At 56.0% G+C, this 23,161-nt stretch overlaps 1 protein-coding gene across 3 annotated transcripts in view; it reads left to right on the forward strand.

Moving 5' to 3' along the window:
* The window catches only part of OTOF (otoferlin), an 84,846-nt gene that overhangs the window by 54,967 nt on the left and 6,718 nt on the right, over nucleotides 1-23,161 (forward strand). For all 3 annotated transcript variants that reach the window (XM_033125366.1, XM_033125365.1, XM_033125364.1), the window contains 28 exons: nucleotides 4,374-4,436; nucleotides 4,834-4,918; nucleotides 6,657-6,816; nucleotides 7,154-7,340; nucleotides 7,757-7,943; nucleotides 9,314-9,537; nucleotides 10,007-10,115; nucleotides 10,648-10,828; nucleotides 10,951-11,071; nucleotides 11,675-11,775; nucleotides 11,900-11,990; nucleotides 12,165-12,281; nucleotides 12,596-12,748; nucleotides 13,129-13,318; nucleotides 13,426-13,550; nucleotides 13,927-14,061; nucleotides 14,764-14,925; nucleotides 15,104-15,223; nucleotides 15,746-15,907; nucleotides 16,007-16,169; nucleotides 16,698-16,768; nucleotides 18,206-18,235; nucleotides 18,649-18,780; nucleotides 20,805-20,871; nucleotides 21,753-21,889; nucleotides 22,012-22,146; nucleotides 22,520-22,657; nucleotides 22,973-23,100. In XM_033125366.1, the coding sequence (XP_032981257.1) occupies nucleotides 4,374-4,436; nucleotides 4,834-4,918; nucleotides 6,657-6,816; nucleotides 7,154-7,340; nucleotides 7,757-7,943; nucleotides 9,314-9,537; nucleotides 10,007-10,115; nucleotides 10,648-10,828; nucleotides 10,951-11,071; nucleotides 11,675-11,775; nucleotides 11,900-11,990; nucleotides 12,165-12,281; nucleotides 12,596-12,748; nucleotides 13,129-13,318; nucleotides 13,426-13,550; nucleotides 13,927-14,061; nucleotides 14,764-14,925; nucleotides 15,104-15,223; nucleotides 15,746-15,907; nucleotides 16,007-16,169; nucleotides 16,698-16,768; nucleotides 18,206-18,235; nucleotides 18,649-18,780; nucleotides 20,805-20,871; nucleotides 21,753-21,889; nucleotides 22,012-22,146; nucleotides 22,520-22,657; nucleotides 22,973-23,100 (3,674 nt within the window). The remainder of the gene's footprint in view (nucleotides 1-4,373; nucleotides 4,437-4,833; nucleotides 4,919-6,656; nucleotides 6,817-7,153; nucleotides 7,341-7,756; nucleotides 7,944-9,313; nucleotides 9,538-10,006; nucleotides 10,116-10,647; nucleotides 10,829-10,950; nucleotides 11,072-11,674; nucleotides 11,776-11,899; nucleotides 11,991-12,164; nucleotides 12,282-12,595; nucleotides 12,749-13,128; nucleotides 13,319-13,425; nucleotides 13,551-13,926; nucleotides 14,062-14,763; nucleotides 14,926-15,103; nucleotides 15,224-15,745; nucleotides 15,908-16,006; nucleotides 16,170-16,697; nucleotides 16,769-18,205; nucleotides 18,236-18,648; nucleotides 18,781-20,804; nucleotides 20,872-21,752; nucleotides 21,890-22,011; nucleotides 22,147-22,519; nucleotides 22,658-22,972; nucleotides 23,101-23,161) is intronic.

Consider the following 23,161-nt stretch of genomic DNA (forward strand, 5'->3'; position numbering starts at 1 on the left):
GATGCCAGCACTCTTCTAATGCTTTCCGTGCGTCATCTCTTCTGACTCTCACAATAACCATCAGGGGGTGTCACCATGAATCCCATTTTATACCAGGGGACATTGAGGCTCCTGGAGAAAGATCTTGCCCAGTGCTAAGTGCCAGGGTTGGGTTCTGAGTGCTCACCCTCTCTGCTAGGCTGCCTTCCTGGGAACCTAAACCTCTGTGGGGCTCCTTCCAGAGCTCTGGCCCTGACTCTTGGGGTGTGAGAGAGAAAAGGCCCAGTGCCCACTCTGTTGTTTGCAGCTGTTTGAGGCCACATCAAGATCAAAGGACCTCAGAGACCTTTTAGTTCAATCTCCCCACCTTACAGAAGAGGAGACTGAGGGCTCAGTATGGAAAGGGCCAAGATCACAGACAGTCCCATTGACAGAGAAGGGCCCAGACTGTCCAGCCTCAGCCCAGTGCTCTGTCTGCCACCTTGGAATGCCACCCCAGACACATCATCTTGACTCTGGGCTCCAGAAGGAAACCCATCTCAATCAGCTCTGATGAGGGATACCTAGGTTTCCCTCAGATGCCTGAACACACATCAGACTATTCCAGAAGCCATGGCCTGGGGCTTCTGGCCCTCTCTTTCCTGGAAGGGGCATCCAGGCTGCCTCTCCCAGTGGCTCCATGCAGTGAGGGTGCCAGGCTGGCCCACGTAAGGCGTCTGTGTCCTGTGTCTCCGCATCTGTCCTGAGGAGTGGTGAGGGCTGAGGGTACCATCTGTAACTAGGGGGAGGGCATCTCTTGGGAAGCTGTGGAAGTCCTCTAGCTGTGCATTTTCAGTTAGAAAACCTGGGCACACTTCTGCCCTTTCACGGGGACCTATACCAGGGCTGGGGCCTGGCCCAAGTCTCCTGTGTGACCACATGACAGGCCCTGTTCTCACAGCTGGTTTCCCACAGGCCCATAGGGCTGAAACATCAGTGCTCAGGACTTCCCCACCCCCATTTGGCATCTCCCCAGGAGTCAGGAAATTCAGGCTCAACACCTCTGACCTTACGTCAGGACACATCTCTGACTGGAAAAGACTCCAGCCTAGATAAGGGTCTACTTTCCCCTAACAGATATGGAGACAGGAGTCCGTGGCCTTCCACGGTTATTTGATAGTGGCAAAGCCACATTTGGCTGTCTCAAGGGCTCACTTTGCACCAGGCCCACGCGCCTCATGTTTCATTCAAATTGCTTCCTCCTTCCCAAGGAAACAGAGCTGATCTCCCAACGCTGTGTTTCCCCAGCAAACTCCTACTCACCCTGCAGGGCCCAGCTCCAGTGTCCTTGCCACTGAGCAGCCTTCCCTGCACTCTCTGTGTCAGAGGTCCGTGCACTTCTCTCTTTGTGACAGTAACGTCCCCGAATTGTGGTGGGTCCTTCGTGTGTCCGTCTCCATGGTGGACTGGAGGCTCCCAGTCTCCTGCATCACTATGGCCCAGCCCAGAGCCTGGGATGGACCTGGAGGGGTTCGGTAACACTTTGTTGAAATGATATTCACCCACAGGAAAAAGCACACATTTCCTCAGCATCTCCTATAGTCCAGGCCCCTGCCTGCCAACCTGGAGGCTGCAACATCAGCAGTTTCTGCCCTAACAGGCCACCTCCTAGTTCCAGCCTAGAAACCATTTTCTAAACTCCATATTTATATCCACTAGACTATTCATTCCAGTCAAGTGAATGCTTGAATTTGTTCTTGATCATATTTTTGTGCTTTTTCACAAACCCAAATAGCTCCAATTTGTTCAATTTCTGTTTCCTCTAAACCAGGATTTCTCAAACTCAGCCCTATAGCTATTTTGAACTGGATAGTTTGGGGTATGGGGGGCTGTCCTGTGCATTGTAGGCAGCCTTGCTGGCTTCTACCCACTAGGTGCCAATAGCAATCCCCCATCCAGCTGTGGCAACCAAAAATGTTTCCAGACGTTGCCATGTCCCCCAGGGGTTAACCCCCTCCCCATGGAGAACCGACCACCACTCTACACTGTCTTCCAGCCCCAAAGCTAGACTTTCTTTCCCTTTCCTTCTCTTCCTATGCCATGTTCCTCTTCATTGACAAATATCCCCCTGGCCCCGGGGTGTCCTGCTTCTGGCTAATTCTGCGAACCTTCTTTTGGCTCCAGTAATCACAACAGAGAGAGATGACAATGAACTACATGACTCAGCAGGTCCTTAAGTGATGACAAAAGGGAAGTATGCACAGGAAATACAAAGAGTATGACCACGGACAGCTCAAAGCTGCAACATTCTGATTGTAGTGTCGCTGACTTGCTCTCCTAGGGCTGACACAGCTCTAAGGCACCTGGCCTGGGCTTGGCCCTCCTGCCTGGCTCTGGACCTGTCTTTGTGTGAAGGGAGGCTCACGAACATCCCAGAACAACCTGACCAGGCCGAGATCCCTTCTCTGTGGGTGCATCTGGTCCCGGCCACTGGCATCTTCCTTCTGCCTAACCACCTCTCCCCTTTGCCCTGGATCCTTCTCTTTCTACAGCCCAACAAGTCTGGCATTACATCATCCACTCAACAGCACCAACCCTGCCTGTACTTTTCTTTTGGCTTCTTTGCCTATAAGGTGTTCTACTCTCACATATTCTCTTTAAGTACAATAATGGAAAACAATGTATGCTCAAGGATAGGAACTAGAGGTCTGTCTGTCTGTCTGTCTCTATCTATCCAGCTATCATCTGTCATCTATCATCTATCTGTCATCTATCTATACCACTATCCATGCATCCATCCAGCTATGTCCTTCCTCAGTCCCACATGCTCCTAGTGACCACCTCTCTCCTCCCATCCATGCGAGTTGTCCCCTCCCCTCCCAATCACGCCTCAGTCTCTGTAGGGAGTCGTTTCTGCCCCATGGCTTCCCTGAAACTGCCCATCCTTCAATGCACCAAGGGCCTTGCTATGTCTAAGAATAACTGTTGCCCCCTCCTTGACTGCCCGGTTCCTTCCGCCCCTCCAGGGCCCTCTTCTGCCTCCTCCCTCGCCAGCTCCTCCCCTCACTGCCTTTCTCAGCTTCACTCACTCTGCCCACTGCTGAAATGCTCTGCTTCCTGGAGGCCTGTCCTGGACCTGCTTCTCTCCTACACTCTCCTTGGGCATCTCCCTCAGCCCCAAGGCGTCAGTTACAATCTGTGTGTCTAGATCTCCACCCATCTCTCCAGAGCTTCAGTCCCCCCCAGCCAGCACGACCGGACATATGACTGTCACACGTAGCAGTTGGTGTTCACTGTGCACTGACCATGTGCACGCCTGATGGAATGCTTGCCAGCGGTTATCTCATTTAGATTTTACAGCTGCACCTCCCAGCCCCCTCCCCTTGGAGGCCTTGGATCATTCTCCCCACATCGCAGAGGGGTAAACTGAGGCTCAGGAAAGGAAGTGATTGGTCCAGCAGTAAAAGCTTGGTCTGTCTGGCTCTAAAGCTGGCACTTTTACCCATAATGGTCTGTGTGAACCTCCAGTGGCCAGGAGCAGATTCTCCAGACGTTTACCCTAGGTACGTTGGCAACATCTCTTGCTTCTCCCTGCCCACAGTTCACCAGGCAGGTGTACTTCTGCTCCCTGCTCCACACGCCCTCATTCCCAGTGCCTGCCCGCCAAGGCCAGGGGAAATGGATGGCGTGCCAACTAGGCGTGGCAGCTCCCAACTCGAGAGGACAGTTCACGCCCACAGCATCGTACACTTCCAGCAGCCTAAGGGCCTGCACACACTGAACGTTCATCCGTTCATCAGCTCTGAAGCTCACCTTCTTTTACATTTGAGCATCTCTAACATTGGGCCATATCTTCCAGGCAGTGAAACATTGTGCTTTAATGGCAGTGTCTACAAGGCCTTTAGAACCACCGTGTATGTTAGAGTCAGTGGCAGCTTAGATCAGTGAAATATGTCACAGTACGTCATCAAGCCCCATAACAGGACTCTGAGGTGTGTGTCATTATCCTCCTTTCACAACTCAGGAAGGTGAGGTTCAGAAAATGCATTGCTCTAGGCCACACCGCTGGAAAGGGGCAAAATCAGGACTAGAACTGCAGTCTCCCCACTCCCTGGCCCAGCCCTTCCAAACATGGCACCTCAGTGTGCACCGTTCCTTCAACGCTCCCACTTCCCTCCCCTGCCCACACGGGCTGGCGCTGGCCCTGCCTACGGCTTAGGGCCTTGCCCTCCTAGTGGGGGCCCCACCTCCCACCTGCCCCAGGGTCAGGAGGATGAGTGGTTGCCGGCTCATCCAAACTTCCGGGCTCAGGGGAAATGGCCGGGGTGCAGACAGGCACTACCAGGAGGGAGGGGCCTGGCACCACTGAGCCGATGCCCAGTGGTGACAGCAAGTCTGGGTCCTTCCCCCTCCAGTACTTCGTCTTCGACTTCCATGTCTCTCCTGATGTCATGTTTGACAAGATCATCAAAATCTCGGTGAGTGGGAGCAACCCCGGCACACAGGGCCACTAGCTCACATTGCGCCTTTGTGCAAACTTGCAAAGAGTTCCCCCTCTGGGCGACCATCCCCATGCACAGACACATGGGTGGGCAAGCGGGGCACAGCCTGCACACGGGCCCCTCTTGCCCCGTTAGCCGGTGCCTCTAGCTAGGATGTATAGTGTACAACCTACTCACCTGTACCTGGCAGCCCGCAAAAACAGGCCAGGGCTCGAGGGGCTGATGCTGAGCCTTGGCGAGCCGCTCCTGTCCTGCCAAATGCCCTCCCACTTGGGAACCGAAAAGCTTGGGTCCCCAGAAAGACTGAGGTGGAGCCATCAGTCAGCCCCAACCCTGCCCGACCTGACTGATGGCTGTTGGTTCTGCCTGGAAGGTGATTCACTCCAAGAACCTGCTGCGCAGCGGCACCCTGGTGGGGTCCTTCAAAATGGATGTGGGAACCGTGTACTCCCAGCCTGGTGAGTAGCTGCGCGGCCCGGTCAGCACCAGTGCACATGGCTCAGGGAGTGTGATGCACTCCGTCCTTCCTGCCTTGGGGATCCCTGGGCCCAGCCTGACCCAGACCATGAACTCATGTGGGGCGGTGAGTACACAGTCGTGCAGAAGGAGTACATATCCTGTCTGGACACCAACACCATGACTATTGCGCCCAGTCTGCTGGCTTCACAAGAGCCCTATAAGATTTGTGGCATCACCCCTTTTGCAGTTGAAGGGCCAGGGGTTTAGAGAGGTACCAGGGCTTTCCCAGTCACCCAGTTGGCCTGGGGTAAAATGAGGCTGTGTGACTCCAGACCCCCCACTGTCTTCAAAGCCAAATGCAGCATAGCAGCCTCTGAGGGACGTTGGATTCTAAAAACTCTTTCTCTGACCATCCATTAAGGGACCCAGGCCACCTGAGAACAGCCACGTGGGGCTGCATCTGATGAGCAGCTCTGTAGATACCGGTGGACCAAACTGTATGGGGTTGATGAGGGAACCCCAAGGGGTGGTCCAGAGGGCTTGTGAGGATTGGACAAGGCAAAAAGGTGCCTTCAGCCTGACAAATGACAACTGACCACCTGGCCAGCTTAGAAACCACTGGCATCCAACCTGCCATTGGGTCTCACCCCATGTCCCTGAAGTGAACCCACCACTGGAGGTGTGGTAATGACCCCACGAGGCCCTTTGATAGTGACAATACAATGTCACCAGACCATCACATTTGACTTTCACAGTACAGTGAGGTACGCATCACCATTCCTCTTCATTTTACAGACAAGATAAACGAGGCCAAAAGAAGTTAAGTGGCTTGAAGATGACACTGAACTATTAGGTTAAACAAATTGGCTATTTCTCATGATCCCACTGAATAGACCCTCAGCTGGTGCATTATAGCTGTGACTCAGACCGGTCTGAGAATCTGTATCCAAACCCCAAGATTATACACATAAAATCACAAAATTATAGAACACTTGAGCTGCAAGAGACCTTAAAAACATCTAGTCTGATCTCTCTATGATGATGGAGAAACTGAGGCCCAGGGACTACGATGATGATGGAGGGACTTGCCCAAGGTCTGGGAATAGGGGCAGGTCTCCCGGCTGCCAGGCCAGTGCCTTCCCACTGCCCCACCTATGTTGTGGTCCTCAGGAGAGAGTGGCCTTTGTGACCATCAGCCCTGCAGGGAGCAGGGAAAGGGGGCAGCCTGCCACTCGGGCTTCCCAGGAAGCATGCACAGTTGGTTGGAAAACACTGGCATCCTGGAGGAGGTCCTCCACCCCAGGGCTTAGCAGTGCCCCCTACGCCCTTGACAGTGGCAATACAATGTCACTAAGATCACAGTGTTAGGATGGAGGGGCCTCAGAGATCAGTCCAGTGTCCATCCAGCCTAGGGCCCCAATACCTGATTAGTCACCCGGCCTCTGCTTCGTCAGGCAGGAGGGCTGCAGGCAGAGAAACCAATTGGGAGGCTCCTCCCTTTGAAGCCACACCACACAACTGGGTGCAGGGCCTTGCCCCAGCTGTCCCTGCTCAGGAACACCTGTCCCCCTGGACCAGAGGCAGGCATTGCTGTGGCCCCAGGTCTGGAGGACCTAATGGCCTGAGCTCTAGGGACCAAGAAGGCCCTCAGTTCCACAGCTTCTCGGTCTGCCCTGAGGGCAGGATGCCACCCGGGGTGGGGGCAGCAAGTGCAGTCCCCAATCTTCACCACCACAGAGCACCAGTTCCACCACAAGTGGGCCATCCTGTCTGACCCTGACGACATCTCCGCTGGGCTAAAGGGCTACGTGAAGTGTGACGTTGCCGTTGTGGGCAAGGGGGACAACATCAAGACGCCCCACAAGGCCAACGAGACGGAGGAGGATGACATTGAAGGGTGAGGTCCCATCTTCCCCAGCGCCTCACGACCCGACCCAGCCCTTCCCTCCCCCAGAAGGAGCCCCTGGGGTGGACTTGGCCCAGAGATCATACCTTCTGTCTCCCTTACTCCTGTTCTCACCCACCTCCAGATGGCCTAGCTCTTTGTGGAAGGACAGGCCAGGTCCCATCTTAAAAGAGCTGGCCTCAGTGTCCCCAGACTCTCGTTCTCACAGGAGAGAAAGGACTGAGGCAGAGCAGGGTCCACAGAGCTTGTCTCAGGCCCAGGAATAGTTAGATGCTGGGACAGGAGTTAGGGGACCTGGGCCTGGTGCCCCAGCTGTATGTGCCGGCAGGAACTTACTGCTCCCCGAGGGGGTGCCCCCTGAACGCCAGTGGGCCCGGTTCTACGTGAAAATCTACCGAGCAGAGGGCCTGCCCCGTATGAACACCAGCCTCATGGCCAACATGAAGAAGGCTTTCATCGGGGACAACAAGGACCTGGTCGACCCCTACGTACAAGTCTTCTTTGCCGGCCAGAAGGTACCGAGTACAGGGTGTAGAAGCTGGGCCTTTGGGTGACAGGCATTAAGTGGGTATAGGGGTCGGGGGCAGTCATGAGGCAACCTGGGAAGCCAGGAGATTGGCCTGTGATCACCTGGTGCATTTACCTGTAAAGGGAGGAGAGTAAGAAATGAGGGAGCTCCGACCAAGAGGGGCTGGTGGGGTTAAGCCGGGCTGGGAATCATCGCGGCGTGGACAGGACATAGCGAGTCCTCCCTGCCTCCGGGTCCTGGAGTCCGAGAGCTGAGGGGGGAGCACCAAACAAGAAGAGATTCTGAGAGGCTGGGGTCGGAAAGAGGGCGGGAGGTAAGCGCGCGCGCGCGCGCGCGCACACACACACACACACACACACACACACACACACACACACCCTACTGCTCACTCCGTCCCCTTAGGGCAAGACCTCAGTGCAGAAGAACAGTTACGAGCCGCTGTGGAACGAGCAGGTCGTCTTTACAGACCTGTTCCCTCCACTCTGCAAGCGCATGAAGGTGCAGATCCGGGACTCGGACAAAGTCAACGACGTGGCCATCGGCACCCACTTCATTGACCTGCGCAAGATCTCTAACGATGGAGACAAAGGTCAGCAAGAGGCGTCTGGGCAGGGTGGCGATGGGATCCTGAAAGGAAGGAGCAAATGACACACGCCCCCCTCGCTCCGTTGTCCCCATCCCACACCTTGACCTGAAAGGCACTCAGCACAGTGAGGGCTTTGTCAGCGGCTCCCAGCTCCAGGAAAAGGTGGAAAGTCACGGCTCAGGTCGGCGCAGAGTTCACTGGGCCCACCTGAGCCAGGCTGCCTGGATTTGACACCAGCTCTGACAGCTAGTACCTGTGTGACCTTTGTACATCTCTTCCCATCTGTAAAATGAAAATAATGATTATACATGTGTGTATACATACATATTACGTGTATGTGTACTGCTGCCATAGTACCTGTCCATAGACTTGTTATGGGGACAGACCCCTCCTGGGACCCGGGCACCATGCTGGGTACCAGGGATACAGAGCGACAGAAGATTCCATTGCTATCCTCATGGTGCTCACTGGAGATGCGGGAAATGGATGTGCTCCTAAATGCTCAAAGCCTAAGGCAGAAGGCCACATATTGTATGATTCCATTTCTATAAAATGTCCAGAATAGGCAAATCCATAGAGACAGACGGGATAACAGATTAGTGGTTGCTAGGGAGTGGGGAAGGGGGAGTGGGGACTCATTGCTAATAAGTACCAGGTCTTTTTTTTTTTTTTTTGAGGGGGATGGAAATGTTCTGGAATTAGCTGGTGGTTGCACAGCACAATGAATATACTAAAAATCACTGAGATGCACAGTTGAACATGGTGAATTTTATGTTATGTGAACTATATCTTCATTTTTAAAATAGTATAACATTTTTTTTAAAGGAGGCAGAATAAAAACCAACCAAGTAAAACACATAAGGCAGAACTAGGTCCGTGCTACACATGAGACACCACAAATCCCAATGACGGGGGAAGTTATTGGAACTAGGAAGTGGGAAGGCTTTGTGGAGGGAGAACGTTGAACAGACCAAGACAGAGGAACGACATTTGGAAAAGAGGGGAGGGATCTATACCGACGGCACAGGGCTGGAAGGCCGTGCTGAGGAGTTGGGAGGAGCTGGCATCTGGCTTTCAAGTAGGCTGTAGGCAGCCCCTGCTCCAAGCACAAGGAAGCAGGGAGCATGACCCAGGAAAATGCCCCACACCTGCCCACACACAGCAGACACGACCTCTCCCTGCAGCCTCTTGTGAGCCATGCACTGCCCCACAGGCCTTCTCCTGCCTCAAACATTTCACTGAGCAAGGCATGGGATCCTCAGTTCAGCAACCAGGAGGTATAGGCTGGGAGCCCTCAAAAAAGATCCCTCTACACCTCATGGGTCCTGGGGTGTCCCACAGGCAGGCCTCTCCTCCCCCTCCCTGGCCCGCAGGCTTCCTGCCCACGCTGGGTCCAGCCTGGGTGAACATGTATGGTTCTACACGCAACTACACGCTCCTGGATGAGCACCAGGACCTGAATGAGGGCCTGGGTGAGGGCGTGTCTTTCCGTGCCCGCCTCATGCTGGGCCTGGCTGTGGAGATCCTGGACACTTCCAACCCTGAGCTCACCAGCTCCACGGAGGTGCAGGTGGAGCAGGCCACGCCTGTGTCGGAGGTGAGGCCCCAGAGGGCTCTGCTGTTCTCCAGGGTCCCCAGCTCAGCCCTCTTCCCACCGTGGCAGCCTGAGCCTGGGCTCGGCCAATGCTGCCCTGTCTGCCTCAGAGCGCCAGACCTCCCTCCCCAGGAGCCCCACTGCCCCCCAGAAGGACCTCTGTCCTCTTGTACTGCTTGTGCTGAAGCTCCGCCTGGAGGTTCCAAGATGGAGCCTCACGTCTGCCCCTGTTCCCAGCCATGGCTGGCCCTGTGGTGTACGGAGCTAGTCCTTCCTTCAGGGACATCCAGGCTAGAGGGCAAAAGAAACTGGGCCTTCAGTCCTTCAGGGTCTGGGCTGCCCAGCTCCACAACTGGGCGGGATCCCCACCATCAGCCCAAAGGGCTGTCTGTGAGATGGCAGGAGGAGGCCTGGCCCCAGGCCCAGCAACCCCGCTAAGGTTTAAGGATGGCCTCAACCACCTTCCCCACAGAGCTGCACAGGGAAAATGGAAGAATTCTTTCTATTTGGAGCCTTCCTGGAGGCCTCAATGATCGATCGGAAAAACGGAGACAAGCCAATCACCTTTGAGATCACCATAGGTGAGGGCTGGGCTCACAAAGGGGTCTCCAGGCCTCAGGGCTGCTGGGTGGTCACTGCTAAGCCCTGCACCACAGCCCTGAGGGAGGGAAACTTTGACCACTTTTGTCAGCATGTCCTCAAGCAAGCATGCTGCACGCAGTGCATGGCTGTGGTACACACACGCCTACGAGGAGGACCTGAATTCCACCTACAGCTCTAGGCTGTGTTTAGGACACAAGGGGAGAAAGCAGCCATCCTGTGGAAAGGACAGAGGACTTTATGGGGATGGACAGGAGAAAGTGGGAATGTGGGCTGTGTCCTGGGCTGGACTGTGAGCTCTCTAATCATCAGAGCTCCTTGCGAGATCTGTGCAGACATGGAGGACATGGGAACCATTCCCTGGCAAGTCTTCCCTGGCACGTCCGAGCTGGCACAGACCCCCAGCACCTTCCCCACTGCCTGACTGTCCCAAGGCAATTCCTGGATTGGAGGGCAGGTGGGGGCCTGGTGGTGAAGGACTACAGGCCCTCACGCGCCCCCTCCTGCCTCCAGGCAACTACGGGAATGAGGTTGATGGCCTGTCAAGACCCCAGCGGCCTCAGCCTCGGAAGAATCCCGGGGACGAGGAGGAAGTTGATCTGATCCAGAATTCCAGTGATGATGAGACCGAGGACGGTGGCGACCTGGCCTCCGTCTCCTCCACCCCACCCATGCGGCCCCAGATCACCGACAGGTGAGCCAGGTGGCATGGAGAGTGCTGGGAGGGCCTGCCTGTTTCCTCCCATCCTCTCGAGTCCTGGTCCTTACACCTCCCTGGGCCCTCACTCCTCAACCTCCCACCTCCGCCTGCCCCAGGAACTACTTCCATCTGCCCTACCTGGAGCGCAAGCCCTGCATCTACATCAAGAGCTGGTGGCAGGACCAGCGCCGCCGCCTCTACAATGCCAACATCATGGACCACATCGCAGACAAGCTGGTCAGCACCAGCCGTGGTGGGAGAGGAAGGGCAAGGCGGCTGGGCAAGGAGAGGAGGGGCACGTCAGAGGGCCTCGCCCAGCGGAAGGCCCCTTGCAACACACAAGGCCTGTTTGCCCAGCAGCTGACCTGGAGGTGGGGAGAGGGAGGGACTGCAGGAGTGGCCCCAGCAGGACCTACGTTCCTGTCCCTGCCCCCAGGTCTCCGGAATGGGCAGCAGGCCTGAGGGGATACCTGGAGTGGAGTCTGGGACTCCTGACCCATCCAGTCCTGGGGTTCCCTTCAGGAAACTAGACAACCCCTCTGTGTCTGGCCTGCACCTCTCCCCCACCCCCTAGTTCTGCCCATCCCTGTGAATTTACCAGGAGCACAGATTCAGAGCAGAAACGTAGCTTCTTCCTTCAGGAACCAAAGGGCCCCAGGCTCTGAAAACAGAACCTGGGAAATTGGTGGTTTCCTGATGATGGCCGAACATTGAGTAGTGGTGCTAGTGAGAGGTCCCAGGTCACTAGCACCTCATTCTCCCTGATGAATGGGGGAGACATCTGGGGAGGTTTGGGAGGGGAGTTATGGCTCAGCATGCACCCCCACTCCTGGTGTACAGGAAGAAGGGCTGAATGACGTGCAAGAGATGATCAAAACGGAGACGTCCTACCCAGAGCGCCGACTGCGGGGCGTCCTGGAGGAGCTCAGCAGTGGCTGCCAGTGAGAGGGAAAGGGTGGCAGCGGGGTCGGGGGCTGCAGTGGGGGCACTGGGCAGAGCAGGAGCTGTGTGCAGGCCTCCTGCTGGTGGGTGGTTCCGCTGAGCCCTGCTTCCCTCACCCCCCAGCCGCTTCCTCTCCCTTGCTGACAAGGACCAAGGCCACGCTTCACGTACCAGGCTTGATCGAGAGCGCCTCAAATCGTGCATGAGGGAGCTGGTGAGGACATGCTGGTCCCCACTGCTGGACCACAAGGGGATAGAGGGAGGGTCTGGAGGTGAAAATGAGAAACTGAGGTGACGGGATATCTGTCTCAGAGACCACAGCATCTAGGGACAGCCCCTCTGTCATGTGTCATGGCCTGAGCCCCACTTACACCCCCCACCCCAACAGGAGAACATGGGACAGCAGGCGAAGTCCTTGCGGGCACAGGTGAAGCGACACACAGTGCGGGACAAGCTGAGGCTGTGCCAGAACTTCCTGCAGAAACTGCGCTTCCTGGCAGATGAGGTGTGCCCCTGGTGGCATGCACAGAAGGCTGCCCTGGCCCACACTGGAGTGACCGGAGTGGGGCTCCGGCAGGGGTTGGGCTGGACCACCTAGGAGGGCCCCCCTGCTCTGATAGCCACTGGGGGACAGGAGCGCAAAAGCTCTTCATTCTGTCATGGGGTCTTCCCACTCCATCGGGGGAAGAAGAAACACCCAGCCTCTACGGTCCTTCCCTCTCCAGGCCCAGGCCTGGCAGCCAGGGAGGCTGAGGGAGCCCCGGCCACGAGGCAGCCCCTCAGTCACAGCCCCCCGTGGCCCCCCCCCGCCCCCCGCAGCCCCAGCACAGCATCCCCGACGTCTTCATCTGGATGATGAGCAACAACAAGCGGATCGCCTATGCCCGCGTGCCCTCCAAGGACCTGCTCTTCTCCATCGTGGCGGAGGAGCTGGGCAAGGACTGTGCCAAGGTCCAGACACTCTTCCTCAAGGTGCAGGAAGGGGCCACACTGAGGGTGGGGTGCGGGGTGGGGGCCTGGGGCCCAGGCTTTGCATCTGGCTGCTTTCAAGGGGTCAGTCCCCCTTGGAGGGGGCAGCTCCCCACCCTGGGTCTGGCAGGCCTGAGTGGACGGGGTGGAGCCCTCAAATGGCAGGTGCTCAGAGAAGAAAGAGCTGGAGAGAGAATAAGAAGGGGGAAGACAGCATGGCCCCACCCTACCCACCCCCCTCGGTGCTGTGTTGTCCACCCCCACCCCCCAGCCCAGTGGGTTGGCTGTGGAGGGGCAGGGGCACCTCTGTCCAGGCCTCCGCCAGCCCCCTGCCCCTTCCTCACCACACGGGCCCTGGCAGCTGACCCGGCGCCAACCCCCAGCTGCCAGGTAAACGGGGCTTCGGCTCAGCTGGCTGGACGGTGCAGGCCAAGCTGGAGCTCTATCTGTGGCTGGGCCTCAGCAAGCAGCGCAAGGACTTCCTGTGCGGCTTGCCCTGTGGCTTCGAGGAGGTCAAGGCAGCCCAGGGCCTGGGCCTGCACTCCTTCCCACCCATCAGCCTGGTCTACACCAGTGAGTGGGGACTCCTGGGCCTGGGGGGCCCCTGGCTCCCAGCCCTCACCCCGGAGGGCGCTGGGGACCCGCCTGCTCCCGGAGCCTAAGCCTGCCGTTCCCCACAGAGAGGCAGGTGTTCCAGCTCAGAGCTCACATGTACCAGGCTCGCAGCCTCTTTGCCGCGGACAGCAGTGGCCTCTCGGACCCCTTTGCCCGCGTCTTCTTCATCAATCAGAGTCAGTGCACAGAGGTGAGGGCCCAGGAAGGAGGGATTGGCTCTGGCCTTGAGAGCACTGGGGATCTGTGAGTTTGTGGGATCTGGAGAAGCAGATCAGCCAGTTCCCCAGATCCTTAGAGGAAAGGCTCGCAGATGACTGCAGTCCCAGGCCACACTGCTGATGGCTTTAGTTGCAGTTATATTCAGCAGAGGACAAAGAAGATACAGGCGAGGGGGTCAGGAGCAGACCTCACATGAGTCTTCATTTTAAGATTCCCAGACGAGTCAGGGAGCAGGACACTCCTGTCCCCGCGTACCCTAGAAGTGACTGGGGGTGGCTCCTGCTCTGGTCTCTGCCCCCCCACCACCACTTATTACCTGTCTCCCCACGACCTGCCCCACACTGCAGGTGCTGAATGAGACCTTGTGCCCCACCTGGGACCAAATGCTGGTGTTTGACAACCTGGAGCTGTACGGGGAAGCTCATGAGATGCGAGACGACCCCCCCATCATTGTCATTGAAATCTACGACCAGGATTCCATGGTATGGCTGAGCTCCGACCCCAGGGACCTACCTGCCCCTTCCTCACTGCACTCTACCTGCATGGATGGCCACCTCCCCAGAGCCCCTCATGCCCAGCCAGGGTGCTTGCTGGGAATCTGGGAGTCTGGAATGCTGGCCAGCCCCTCCAGGAGACCCCAGGTGGCTCCCTGAGGCCGGTTTCTGACACCGTGGGCCTCAGGGAGGAGATGAAGCAGTGTATCCCCACCTCCTAGCACAGATAGACAGAGCTCAGTAGTCAGGAGATGTGTCAGCAAACCCCACTGTTCCCAGCCTTCCCCCATCCAAGGACCCCCAACCTCCTGCCCACACCTACCAGCCAGTAACAGCCTCCCAGCTATCCATACGAGCTCTGGAGTTGGGGGATGAAGGATTGGGGTGACCCCTCCAGAGCTGGGGAGCCACTTACCACAGCCACCTCAGCTACTGGGGTCCCTGAGAGAGCCCTGGACCAGAGGTGGGAGGGCCTTATTTTTAGTCCTGAGTCCTGCGTCTGCCATTCACTGTCGGCATAGTCTTGAGCAAGTCTATGGTGAGACTTAGTTTCCCCTTCGGTGAAATGGGGTGATCACAGCTGCCCCCTAACCTCCCAGGGCTGTTGTAAGGACAGAGTGAGACCCCAGGTATGACCATGCCTGGTAAACTCGAGCACCAAGCAGCCACCTTGGTTGTGTGTCACATCAGGGCAAAACCGACTTCATGGGCCGGACCTTCGCCAAGCCCCTGGTGAAGATGGCTGATGAGGCGTACTGCCCACCCCGCTTCCCAGCCCAGCTCGAGTACTATCAGATCTACCGAGGCAACGCCACGGCCGGAGACCTCCTGGCTGCCTTCGAGCTGCTGCAGGTAGGGCCCTGCTCCTCCCCATCCTGCTGTGAGGCCAGTCTGATGGGGGCTGAGGGTTATTGGGGGCCTGGGGCACTGGGCCTTTGCTGTCTCCCCAGATCATCTGGCAAATAACTCCTGGGGAGGGAGAGCCCTGGGGAGGGAGAGGCTCTGTGACCCTCTGACCCCTGTCCCCCAGATTGGCCCGGAAGGGAAGGCCGACCTGCCACCCATCAGTGGCCCCGTGGACACGGATCGGGGTCCCATCATGCCTGTGCCCGTGGGCATCCGGCCCGTGCTCAGCAAATACCGAATCGAGGTACGTGAGGGCTCCCCTCCGCCTCTCTCATCCCTCCTGTCCCTGCCCTGAACAAGCCCTGCTGTGCTCTCTCCCTTCCTTGCCCCCCCCACTCTCTTACTCCATCTGGGGCCACAAGCACAGATTACACTGTTGCATCAAACTCCAGGCGTCTTCAGCAGCCTCAGGCCACTTCTCATTCTTTAGACAAGGAGACTAAGGGGACGAGAAGGGGAAGTGACTTGTCTAAGGTCACACCTGGAGCCAGCAGCGGCAGACCCAGGCTCCCACCCATCCAGGACATGCTCAGTCTGCACTAAGCCACTCAGCTGCATTGCTGGGACCTTTGCCAGCCCTTATCTGCCCACCCCCGTGCCCACCCTCACCCCACAGCCCCTTGAGGACACCCTGCCCCTCATCAGCTCTTCTAGCTTTTCCCCTCCTGACTCACTGCCCACCCACTGCCCAATTCCTTCTCAGGGGGCCCAGCCCACCCATAGCTGGCTCTCTTGACTGAGGGGTTCTACTTTCCCCCCAACTCAGGTGCTGTTCTGGGGCCTGCGGGACCTGAAGAGGGTGAACCTGGCCCAGGTGGACCGGCCACGGGTAGACATCGAGTGTGCCGGGAAGGGGGTGCAGTCGTCCCTGATCCACAATTACAAGAAGAACCCCAACTTCAGCACTCTCGTCAAGTGGTTTGAAGTGGTGGGTGTAGGCCGGGCAGAGCAGGGCAGAGCTGGGTGTGGCTGGTGTGGCCAGACATGCCCCTTCTCTGAGCTCAGGCTCCATTGGCCAACACCCCAGGACCTGCCGGAGAACGAACTCCTGCACCCGCCCTTGAACATCCGAGTTGTAGACTGCCGGGCCTTTGGCCGCTACACCCTGGTGGGCTCCCATGCTGTCAGCTCCCTTCGGCGCTTCATCTACCGGCCCCCAGAGCACTCAGCCTCCAACTGGAACACCACGGGTAGGGCCACAGCGCCAAGCCCAGGCCTGGCTCCACCCAGCCTATGCGAGGGGCTTCAGCTCACAATCCGGTCCATACAGCCACCTCTTTGCTCCTCCAGGACATCCCTAAGTGGGTGTGGGGGAGGCCAGAGGGAGAAGGCTGCCCAGGGCTGCCCTTCATTCTAGAGCCAGAAAGAGCCAGAGCTGGAGATGTCCTTAGAGGGCCGACGGCAGATGCCTCCTCTGCTGGTTCAGGAAGAAGACCCAGGCCTCCTTCCCGGCCTCCCTGCAGCTTTTCCTTCTCTCTGGCTCAGCTTCTCCCTCTCTTTCTGCCCAACTTTTCTCCTTCAACTTCCCTGCCCTCCCTCTCCCCTCAGAAAGCTCCAGAATTGGCTTCAGGCCTCTGGTCCTTCTGGCCACCCCTGACTCTCACCGTTACTCCTGCTCCTCCCTGTCCGTCTGCCTATCTGTCCATCTCTCTGTCCAGTCAGTCTCCTCCGGGGCTGTCATGTGCTGTGCAATGGGGGCCCCTCCTCTCACCCCACAGGGGAGGTCGTGGTGAACATGGAGCCAGAGGTGACTGTCAAGAAGCTGGAGACCATGGTAAAGCTGGACGCGGTAAGGCGCCTGGGTCAGTGCCACGTGGGCTGGGATCATGCGACTGCAGGTGACCCTCCCTGTGAGCCGAGCTGCCTCCTTCGGTGTCCAGGGCTGGCCCTGACCACATGTGCCAGCAGTTCCATGCCAGGCTGTCCTGCAATGCAAGATTGTCCATTTTGCATGTGTGTCTGTGTGTGTATGCATGTGTGTACGTGCACAAGCGTGTGGTGTGCATGTATGAGAGGCAGAAAGAGCAATAACCATTTGAGGTCGTTGCGATTATTTTTACTCCAACAAATGACACCGTAGGCAATAGATTCCTTGTGGGAACACCAGTGTCCTTCCCAGAGGTTTCCTGTTGTCTATCCCAGCCATTCACAAAAGACTCTCCCCAGGCCTGGGTTGGGGAATGATTTCCAGCTGGAAGCCTCTTAGTCCTCCTGGCATTGGGACTGAGGTTATTTATCTGCCAGAGGAAGACCTGTTGCCTGGGGGTTTGAATGTGGAGATGTCGTCTGCAGGGGAGGGCAGGATGGAGGCCAGCTTGGAACAGGCCATCCTGGGTCCAGACAGCACCGAGGAGCTGGAAGTGGGCTTCCTCGCCACCACTTTCTCCAAATCTTATTTCCAACCTCTCCTGCTTCACACACCTGGGGGTGTGTCCTAGCTTCTGAGATCTGAGCTTGATCTGAAACACCTTCTCTTGGCCCATAATCCTTGACCCTAAAGGGTCCCAGCCAGCTGGCTGAGTTAGCAGTGGGCATGGCTCTTGGGAAAGAGGAGCCGACAAGGTCCAGGGCCTGGCCTGAGCCCCTGGGGCTATGCCTGAAGATCCCACATCCCTGTCACCTCTCAGCCTCCTGAGCTCCTCCCCAAGGAGCCTGTTCCTCCTGGGGGGCTGTGGGGAATCCCCCTAGTTTCAGACTGTCAGCAAGTAAGACAGAGGACGCTACCTACCTAAGCTTTCCCATTGTCCCACAGGCCCTGGGCTCTGCTGGGGTGTTTCCACCAAGACCCTCCTCAGCTATGCAATTGTGTGCGTGTGTGCGTGTGTGCGTGCGTGTGTGTGTGTGTGTGTACTTAATTTTTAAGGTGCTGGCGAGGGAGAGAAAGTGCAGTTGAAGTTGACCATCCAGCCAGCATCACTGAATTGCTACTGCGTGTGGCTAGCCTCCCCTCCCCACTCTGACTGCCCATTGAAATCATCTGGGAAATTCACTAGTATCTCGGGCTTGAGAGCCACGACCGACCATGGAAGGTGTGAGGGAACACCCACAGAGCAGCACCTTTGCCGCTTGCCAGCAATGTGCTCCTGTTCGTGCAGAGTCGCCCTGTGAGCACTCGGGCACACAGCACACAGCGAGTGTCCTCCATGCTCCCTGGCTGGACCACTGCCTCCCCCCCAGGCCCCAGGGAAGCTAATTTTGTTCCTGCCTCTTTGGTTCCCCTCCGCAGACTTCTGATGCCGTCATCAAGGTGGATGTGGTGAGTGTGGGGACCATCTGGGGTGTCTGGGGCAAGAGGACCCTACATTGGCATAGGGTGTCAGACCAAGGGGCCCAGCTGCAGGCACTGAGCCACCCCTGGCCCCTGGATGCTCCAGCCAACACACCCTCTGAAGAGGCAGAGAGAGAGAGCTGCTTGGGCCCCTGAGTGCCAGTCCTGCCTTGGCCAGTGACTCACGTGGGCAGGTCATAAACCTCTCTGGCCATGGCATCCTCCTCCATAAAACAGGGCCCTGCCCCTTTGACGGTGGGGCCCCACAGAGCCTCGTGGAGCCCAGGGCTTCCCGGGAGCAGGCGGTCAGAATGGATGGGGGACCCCCAGATTGTCCAGGGCCCTGGAAATGGCCGAGTGGAGGGATGTATGCAGGACTCTGGACCTGGCCAACCCTCCAGGCTGACGAGGAGAAGGAGAAGAAGAAAAAGAGGAAAAAGGGCAGCTTGGAAGAGCCAGAGGAAGAAGAACCAGATGAGAGCATGCTGGACTGGTGGTCCAAGTACTTTGCCTCCATCGATACCATGAAGGAGGTGAGGCCTCAGGCCTGGGCTGGGGCACTGAGGAGGAATCGGGGGGCAGAAAGGGGGAGGCAGAGGTCCCTCCTATCAGGCGCTCCTATCTAACTTCTGTCCTGCTCCCCACCAGAGCTGGCTCCTCCACTCCATTTACATGAGTTGGGAACAGCCTTGTCTCACAGCGTGAAGTTCTAGCTCAGGACTCACCTTTTCCAGCAATCCAGTCTACTTTCTCTGGCTTGCTTTCCTCTTGTCCTCATTCATTTTTTCCACAAACATCTCTTAAATATATATAATGAAGCCAAAACCATCCTAGGTGTTATGGGAGCCAAAAGAGGGCTGCCCTGAGGAGCCCTCTGTTTACTGGGGAAAATGGACACGTACACAGATATTATACCGTGTGATAACAAAGGCAAATCAATGCCTGGGGGAGTCAGGGAAGGCTTCAGAGGAGGTGACATTTGAGGAAGAGGAGAAACATGCGCTCAGAGACGAAAAGGAAACGACTTCTCAATAGTACTTACCCATCTTCATACTGTTTTATTTTATACATCTGGTCGCTGTGGCTGTGACACATTCTTCCCCTGTGTACGTGGGTTCTATCCGCTGAGCCAGACTATAAGTTCCAGAAAGGGCATTTCTTCTTTTCTTTATTTGTGTCTTCTCTACACTGCCTACCTCGCTCAGGACACTCCCTGACTGACCAACTGACCGGGAGGGACATGTGCCAGCAGTTGTGTTTCCTCAGCTGAGCTGATCCAGCCACTCTCTCTCCCCAAGCCCTTTCTGTGACCCAAGCTGTCTGTGATGTTTACTACCCACATTAGTCAGAACACAGGCTAAGCTGCTAGCAAGTTAGACCAGTATGAACAAGAAGAAGGCTGGTATGGTGACTCAGTGGTGTCCGGGACTAAGATCCTGCCATCCTATTACTGGCGTCTGTATAGGCAGAGACGGCTTGCTGTCACGTCCTAATACTGGTGCACAGGAAGGGGTAAAGAGAAGAAGAGTAGGCATACTCCTTTCCTTTTAAGGGCCCAACCCAGAAGCTGCTCATATAACTTCCGTTACATTGGCCAGAATTTAGTGCTATAGCCACACTTAGCTGCAAGGGAGGCTGAGAATTCTAATCTTTTTTTTTTTTTTATTAGTTTCAGGTGTACAAAACATTGTAATAGACATTTATACCCCTCACAAAGTGATAACCCCCTCCCCCAAGCTACTACCCCTCTGACATCGTATATAGCTGTTATAATTCCACTGACTCTATTCCCTATGCTGTACTCCACATCCCGTGACTATATATATAAAATTACACTTGATATTCATTATTATTCAGCTTCAGTTTCAGGTGTACATTGCAGTAGTCAGGCATCTACATCATCCATGAGGTGGTCTCCCTAATAAGACAAGTACCCATTGGATACCCTATAAAATCTTTACATTATTGTGAGGAATCTAATCTTTAGATAGGTGGCTGTGTGCCAAGGAAAACTTCTCAAGAATGGGAGAGCAAGTCCTTGGGGGACACCTAGTAGTATCTTCTCCCAACTGGATTCCAGTTGACAGGGCTGGAGCTCCAAGAGACTGCCTGCCTGTTGTCTCCCTGTCTCTACTCCTGTAATTTGCACAGGCTGCCACCAAGTGGCGGTGGCGCTTTGGTTGAAATCTGATGCTTTGGTTTCCATAAGTGGGGTGAACTGAGTAAAGAAAATGAAGCACATTTTCTTATTCAGTTATACTTTTCTACATTAACAAATAATAATAAGAAGAATACCACTAATAAGCAACATTAAAGGGCATTATATTTTTAATGATGTACAGTTTAAACAATCATAAATTCCTAAGTACAGTAAGTCATATTGTACACATAAACTTTTTTTAACCCACTTAAGCAGAGTATGTGATGGGTTTTTAACTCAGTAGGAAAGAGTTTCTGTTTCTAGTGCATTTAAGACTTGTCTGAGACCACAGTCTGGGGTCAACAGCTCCCTCCCCAGAAAGCCCACTTCCCTCCTCCTCGTCTCATTTTTTGGTAGCAACTTCGACAGCAAGAGGCCTCAGGAATGGACCTGGAGGAGAAGGAGGAGATGGACAGCACTGAGGGTGAGCCCTGGAACCCTAGACCGCTGCCACCCCCTTCCTATCCCTCAATGGGAGGCTCCCCTGCCTGCCACACCAGCTGCTTCTCTTTCCCCCTCCCATGGACCCCCACAGCTGCAGCAACTAAGGGCAGATATCATGAGGGGTCCCTGGGCACATCATGAGGGGTCCCTGGGCACCAGTGAACAAGCTTAGGCCCTGATCCAGAGTGGCTTTTACTCTGACCAGTTCAGCAGCCACACTGACTAACAGACATTTAAAGCTACACAACATCAGAGCTGGAAAGGACCTCAGAGGTCATCCCACTCAGTATTTTCCAGACCTTTTTAATGGAACAATATTAATGGGTATTCTGGAGGGAAAAGAGGGTTCTATGGTCCAGTGGATTAAACAGGTCTTTTGGTGCAGGACTTCTCAGTGCCTTTAATAGGCAAATGTTAATTCTAAATCTCTAGAAGAAAGATACAATATAAACTATTTCCCCAACTAATTTGACCACAATACCCTTTCTTCTAAAGCATTCCAAGAACACCTACACCTGGTGTTCTGCTGAATACCGTTTAGGAAATGCAACCCTCTTAATATTAGACAAGTAGGCTGAGGCCAGAGAAGAAAGTGAGCACCTTCCATGCCCCCTCTGTCAAAGGGCACGACAACCGTCTTTGTACACACTCCCCGCATGACCTTATTGGAGTCCTGCACCCATGTGAGGCAGGCATGTGAGCGAGTATTGTCTGCATTTTACAGTTGAGTATACAGAGACCTGCCAAGTGAAATTAGCAAAGTTAAATTAGTGACGGAGCTGGGTCTCCAGCCCAGGCCTTCCTGCTCCATCATTTCTGCCCCAAACTGACTAGGAGGCCTCCTTTTCTGTTTCTGTCCAGTCCTAAAGGGGCCAATGAAGGTCAAGGAGAAGGCAAAGGCTGCAAAGGAGGAGAAGAAGAAGAAAACCCAGAGCCCAGGCCCCGTCCAGGGGCCTGAGGCCCCTGAGAAGAAGAAACCCAAGATTGATGAGCTTAAGGTGAGAGTCTGGGATAAACCCCACCAGGGCACGGAGTCACGCCTGGGGGCATGAGGTGGCAGATGGGACAAGACAGAAGCCAACGGACAGGCCTCATCCCCCTGATGGACGGCCTGGCTCAGGTGTACCCCAAGGAGCTGGAGTCAGAGTTTGACAACTTTGAGGACTGGCTGCACACCTTCAACCTGCTGCGGGGCAAGACGGGGGATGACGAGGATGGCTCCACGGAGGAGGAGCGCATCGTGGGCCGGTTTAAGGTCGGGCAAGCAGTGGGGCCCAGCCCCTGAGCCCCAGCCCCTCAGCGCTGAGCCCCGCCCCCACCCCCACACGCCAGCCCAAGCCCGGGGCTGACATTCAGGTGGAACTGTCAGCTGTTCTGGTTGGTAAAATATAAAAATATTTCCATATTGATTGAGCATCTGCAATGAGAGCCCCCTCAAATTGCCTCCCCCACCCCCACCACCGCTCTGGCCACTCCCTCCAGAGCTCCTGGACCTCCCCCGATCCAGCTACCAAAGGGTGAATGAAGGCCCTGCCACACAGCAGGGTGCAGACTGTGGGCTGTTTTGAATGACACCCCACCTATGCCTATTGAAACCTGTCCCCTGACCCATGCTTGCCTTGCCCCAGGGCTCCCTCTGCGTATACAAAGTGCCACTTCCAGAGGACGTGTCCCGGGAAGCTGGCTACGACCCCACCTATGGCATGTTCCACGGCATCCCCAGCAATGACCCCATTAATGTGCTGGTCCGTGTCTACGTAGTCCGGGTGAGACTCCCCTCACATCCCCTTTCCCTAGTTTCCCAGTCAGGAGGGAAACTAGTCCTCCTGACCGGGAGGGGTTTGAGCAGCTGTGAACTGATAACCCCCCACTGGGAGGTTGGTTATCAGGTCTAGTTCCCATCTTTTATAAAGGAGGAAGCCAAAGCCCAGAGAGAGGGAGCAACTTGCCCAGGGTCACACAGCAAGTCTCCTGTCTCTGGTTGTGTTCCTGGCCTTCACCATCATGGGATCATCAGGGAGCCGGGTGGGGGCACTAGAAGAGGAGGGTGCCTGCTCAGGAACACCCTCCCACCGTCCCAGGCCACGGATCTGCACCCCGCAGACATCAATGGCAAAGCCGACCCGTACATCGCCATCCGGCTGGGCAAGACTGACATCCGAGACAAGGAGAACTACATCTCCAAGCAGCTCAACCCTGTCTTTGGGAAGTAAGGCCTTCTGGTGGCCCCCCCATCCCAGGCCCCTACTTTCCCAGCACAGACTACCTCC

Source organism: Rhinolophus ferrumequinum, chromosome 13 (genome assembly GCF_004115265.2).
Source record: "Rhinolophus ferrumequinum isolate MPI-CBG mRhiFer1 chromosome 13, mRhiFer1_v1.p, whole genome shotgun sequence".
In the NCBI taxonomy this organism is placed as follows: domain Eukaryota; kingdom Metazoa; phylum Chordata; class Mammalia; order Chiroptera; family Rhinolophidae; genus Rhinolophus; species Rhinolophus ferrumequinum.